The following is a 4078-nucleotide window of genomic DNA, read 5'->3' as shown; positions in this document are numbered from 1 at the left end:
TGATTTTTTTTTTTTTTTTTTTTTTTTTTTCCCATTTTCCGTTGCACGGAGAGAAATGGGATTCTTACTATCTACCCTAGAAATAAGCCAGAGGAGAACGATGATGATGACGTACATGTAAAAAAAAAGGTTGAGAACCTGGAACTTGTCCGAGAAATGAAAAGACAACATCATAATAATAATATTAAAAAATAGATCTTTTAAGTTCGAACAAAAAAAATTATTGAAAAACTTATATAGGTCCCTTGTTTGTTTAAGAAACAAGTGAAAAATCCATAGTGGCTCTCAATTAGTTTTGCGTTTCGTGGAAAACCTATGCTTCATTGCGATGATGCACACCAACGCAGCTACTATTCCAAAGCCCTAAGTCAAAACAGTCTTTCAGTTTTTGATTTGTTCTTATCTGATCTCAATTAGTTGTTATCTTAATGTTAATTAATATTTTGTTGAAGTTATTATTTTACCTTAATAAACTTCATGAACAGTATGTTAAATTCGCTCCATATGAACGAGCTCATCTCGTTCGGTGCAAGCAGAGGATTCGATATGACCATTCTCTCAATCTATAACGACCAAGAAGAGGACGTAAGAGTAGTGACATAATATATGTTAATTTTAGATTTGATTACCTCGTTTATTTGATTGCAAAATTTCTGGCGCCCTTGTTCCTCAACCATTGAGTCATAGTAGCACGTGGCCAGTATTTCATTATCATCCGGTGACATCGTCTCATTCACATAGTACTGATCATATATTTCATTGGTGTTATATATAAGCATATGTATCAAGAATAAGTTACAAATAAACCCATTTACCAAGAAGATTATGTAAAAAAGTATATTAGTATAATTTTATTTACCTTACTTATTTGATCGCATAATTTCCGTTGAACTCCACCTTGCTCACAAACTAATCATATATTTCAATTGTTATATAAATGATATATAACTGGACAGTAACTTCAAATACGTTTATTAATTGTTGCAGTTTGTGGATCTGATTTGCTTACATCTTTGAGCGTTTTGTAGGAAATTTTTGACTGATTGTTGAAATTGTACAAGTTCGCTGCTGAAGAGATCGTGCAAAATCGGGCACACTATAGCTTGGTATATAAGCTAAAATCGAACCATATGAAAGATTTAAATTAGTACTTTTGTTTATTAATTCAGTTTTAAACATTAAAATAAATAATACGGTGAGTTTATATACCAAGAGAAAAGCTCCGAGGTAGGTGTTGAAGATGGACAAGATCCCTCCAAATATCCTCATCAGTATACCAAGACGAACTATGTACTGATACAAACTAAGTTTTAGTAACTCATCGGCAGCTAATCCACCATCAAGGTAGAGTCCATGAAACCTTTAAAAACAACCAATGGAAAAAAAAAATCATTAGCTTAAATAAAAAAATATGAATATAATTTGATTAGTGCTTACTCTCTCCAAGCCGACACGATGAACACATATGCCAAGACAAGTCGACCGGCATGCATAAAATACAGCATTTTCTTGAGTTATAGGAAGATTGTTAAATATGCGTGTTTAAATGTATGAGATAGACGAAGAGAGTTTGCTGGGAAGGAAGATGATGAAGTCCTCTACACCAGAATAAATTTTATGATTTGTGATTTGGAAAATTGGTCGAAATTCTCATTTACAATTATATTAAGGGTGCTAAATTATTATTAAAATGCGATTGGTTTGACTGGATGGTCAATGCACTAATGATATGAATCCAAATTCACGTTTTATGAATTAATCTACAACAAATAAATATATATCAAACCTGGTCTAAGTAAGTTTAATAGAGTTTGTTTGGTTATTGTTTACTAAGCAAGAACGTGAACAGTTGTGTAAAGATGTTGAATATGTTTATATCAAGCGCTAAGATTTGTAATAAATATATCTCGTCAAGTGTACATTTTTCCTGTTAAGCTTTCCTATTCGATAACTGTTACTTTTGAGAAGCTTATAAAATGTTTTGCCCAAAAAAAAAAAAAAAAACAGATACAACTGATAAAAATACAAATAATAAAATTCCTAGCAACTAATAATTGTTCACCTAATTATAATCGACCATGACATTTTAACCTATTGGTTTATGCTAATGATAATATCATCTATGCGTCACTTATGAATTTCATTCTATTGTATTCTATTAATATAGAAATAGTTAAATTCAACAGTTTGCTCCATTCCATCATATTCTTCTAACCTTGAACCTAACATGACTCAAATAATCAGAGAGAGTGAGATTCATTGTAAAAAAAAGTTGATTCAAATTCAAACTCACATAACGATAACATATTTAAAATGGCTTTGTTTCATTCAGTTTTAACTTTGGATTGTTTCTTGGCTTTGCTGAGTTTATGCTTCATATCCACGAAAAAGAGCAATGCTCCTACCACGGCCAATCCCTTGATGAAGCTTAAGAGCCGTCGAACAAACTCATTATGTCCTAACAAGGCAGGGTTTGTCATTGCATGATCCGCAAGCTACACAACACACAATAACTCAATCATCAGACAGTTTTCGCTAGCTATACTTAATGCATATAGGATTAAATAACACACCTCACGGAATTTCGATTTGACTTGCTCGATTTGCTGCTGGTCAAAGTCTGATTTGTAGAAGTTGTAGGCAGCCTCGTACGACACTGTTTCATTCAGGATCTAACAAGACAAGAAAACAAAATTAGCTTCTAAAGAAACTAATTAAAATTGCCATAAAAGAAGAAACAGAGGTTGTAATATACGTACCCTTTTGAGTTTGATGTATAGCAGTCCAAATTCCTCAGTGTCGATACGATGGTTGTAGAAATCATGATGGATCATTGTAACAATGCCTTGGTACATAAGCTATATACAGTCACAAGAGACGTATAGATTTGGGATGAAACAGAGAGCGCTAGATAATCAGTGATATATACAACGTATAATTACACAATACTTGTATATTGTACTCAATAATTGTTTTGATTCATTTATATTAGATGTAGGATTTGTCTCTTGATTCCTTGTTCTTGTTAAAGAACTATTATTTTACTGGGAAATTCTTAGCTAATGAATAATTTTGGAGCTTTCGTTGCGCCGATGAAAGAGAGAAAGGTCTCTATACTAGAAAGAACTGAGAGTTATTACCAAAAGGAAGGCTCCAAAGAAGCTGCCATAGATGAAGATAAGTCCTCCAAGTGTTCTCACTATGATACTAACTGCCATAAGATGCTTTATCTGGTCTCCTGAATATCCCAAGTTTGGTCTCCAGTAATCCTCAGTTCCTTCCCAATTGGATTTGAGCTCCATGTAGCTAAAATATAAACAAAGGAAATTATCATCCCACCTTTTGAGTTTAATCATCAAAAGTGAAGAAGAGAGTATCAAGAGCCTCCTTGCTAAAACAGAGTGCTTGATGCCTAAAAATGATTCATTTTACAAACCATCTTCCAATGTTTCTATGAATGATAGAAATAAATTTGATTAATTTTATTTGAATCCCAAGTAAAAGATGGTGATGATGAGTCTTACTCATGCCAAGCAGAGAGGAAGAAGGAGGAGGCAAAGAGAGTTCTTCCAATAATTTCGACATGAGGGAAAGAAGCAACTTTTCTTCCAAATGTGTTCACTTTTCTTTGCACAACATCCATCTCCGAATCTTACTATGTACCCTAGAAAGTAATAAGCTAGAGGAAAAGTATGATCCAAATAGAAAAAAAGCTTATGGAACTTTCAAATATTTTGTAGAAACGAAGTCTTACTCTTTGGCTATATGGAGGAAAGATTTGAAGCCAAAATTGGGTTTGATGAAGTTGCTGATCTGGTCTTCTTTCCGGAGAAAAGAGTGGATGCACGTTGGTATTTTTTTTTATTTTCCTTCTCTTTTCGAGCTTCTTGGTCTTTAAGAATTTTTAGATCAAATACATCAAGAACATTAAAAAATAGGAAAATTATAGTTAACGGTATGGATGTGCATACCATATTCCATTGACATATTTGCATACATGTCCTTGTTTAATTTTACCTATATGTTGATGCGTGTACTATTTATTAGTCTATACTCTATACCATGTTATTATATGTAT

The 4078-nt window shown here is 32.8% G+C and overlaps 2 protein-coding genes across 3 annotated transcripts; both read right to left on the bottom strand.

The window, feature by feature from the left end:
* On the bottom strand, positions 214 to 1627 carry LOC104766225. Its single transcript, XM_010490064.2, has 7 exons — positions 1438 to 1627; positions 1210 to 1360; positions 1010 to 1115; positions 860 to 909; positions 630 to 743; positions 465 to 563; positions 214 to 363 (listed from the first exon to the last, which is right to left on the bottom strand). The coding sequence occupies exons 1-7, from the start codon at positions 1503 to 1505 to the stop codon at positions 286 to 288; spliced, it is 666 nt and encodes a 221-aa protein (XP_010488366.1). The 5' UTR covers positions 1506 to 1627; the 3' UTR covers positions 214 to 285.
* On the bottom strand, positions 2209 to 3875 carry LOC104766224. 2 transcript variants are annotated; one of them, XM_010490063.2, is made up of 6 exons: positions 3755 to 3875; positions 3525 to 3664; positions 3141 to 3306; positions 2760 to 2858; positions 2574 to 2672; positions 2209 to 2495 (listed from the first exon to the last, which is right to left on the bottom strand). In XM_010490063.2, the coding sequence occupies exons 2-6, from the start codon at positions 3641 to 3643 to the stop codon at positions 2325 to 2327; spliced, it is 654 nt and encodes a 217-aa protein (XP_010488365.1). In that variant the 5' UTR covers positions 3644 to 3664; positions 3755 to 3875; the 3' UTR covers positions 2209 to 2324. The 2 variants fall into 2 exon arrangements, with proteins under 2 accessions (XP_010488365.1, XP_010488364.1); XM_010490062.2 differs by having other exon boundaries at positions 3525 to 3875.

Source organism: Camelina sativa, chromosome 19, assembly GCF_000633955.1.
Source record: "Camelina sativa cultivar DH55 chromosome 19, Cs, whole genome shotgun sequence".
Lineage (NCBI taxonomy): Eukaryota > Viridiplantae > Streptophyta > Magnoliopsida > Brassicales > Brassicaceae > Camelina > Camelina sativa.
The sequence above is the reverse complement of the archived record's forward strand: the minus strand, read 5'-3'. Positions and strand labels throughout refer to the sequence as shown.

Excerpts from the sequence above, each read along its gene's own strand:
- LOC104766225 (XM_010490064.2), bottom strand. The coding sequence starts at position 1,505 with ATGCTGTATTTTATGCATGCCGGTCGACTTGTCTTGGCATATGTGTTC. Across the intron at positions 910-1,009 it reads CCTACAAAACGCTCAAAGAT|TTTGTGAGCAAGGTGGAGTT; the intron begins GTAAGCAAATCA and ends ATATATGATTAG. Across the intron at positions 564-629 it reads TTTGCAATCAAATAAACGAG|ATTGAGAGAATGGTCATATC; the intron begins GTAATCAAATCT and ends TGGTCGTTATAG.
- LOC104766224 (XM_010490062.2), bottom strand. The coding sequence starts at position 3,643 with ATGGATGTTGTGCAAAGAAAAGTGAACACATTTGGAAGAAAAGTTGCT. Across the intron at positions 3,307-3,524 it reads TTCCTCTCTGCTTGGCATGA|CTACATGGAGCTCAAATCCA; the intron begins GTAAGACTCATC and ends TTTATATTTTAG. Across the intron at positions 2,673-2,759 it reads TATACATCAAACTCAAAAGG|ATCCTGAATGAAACAGTGTC; the intron begins GTACGTATATTA and ends TTGTCTTGTTAG.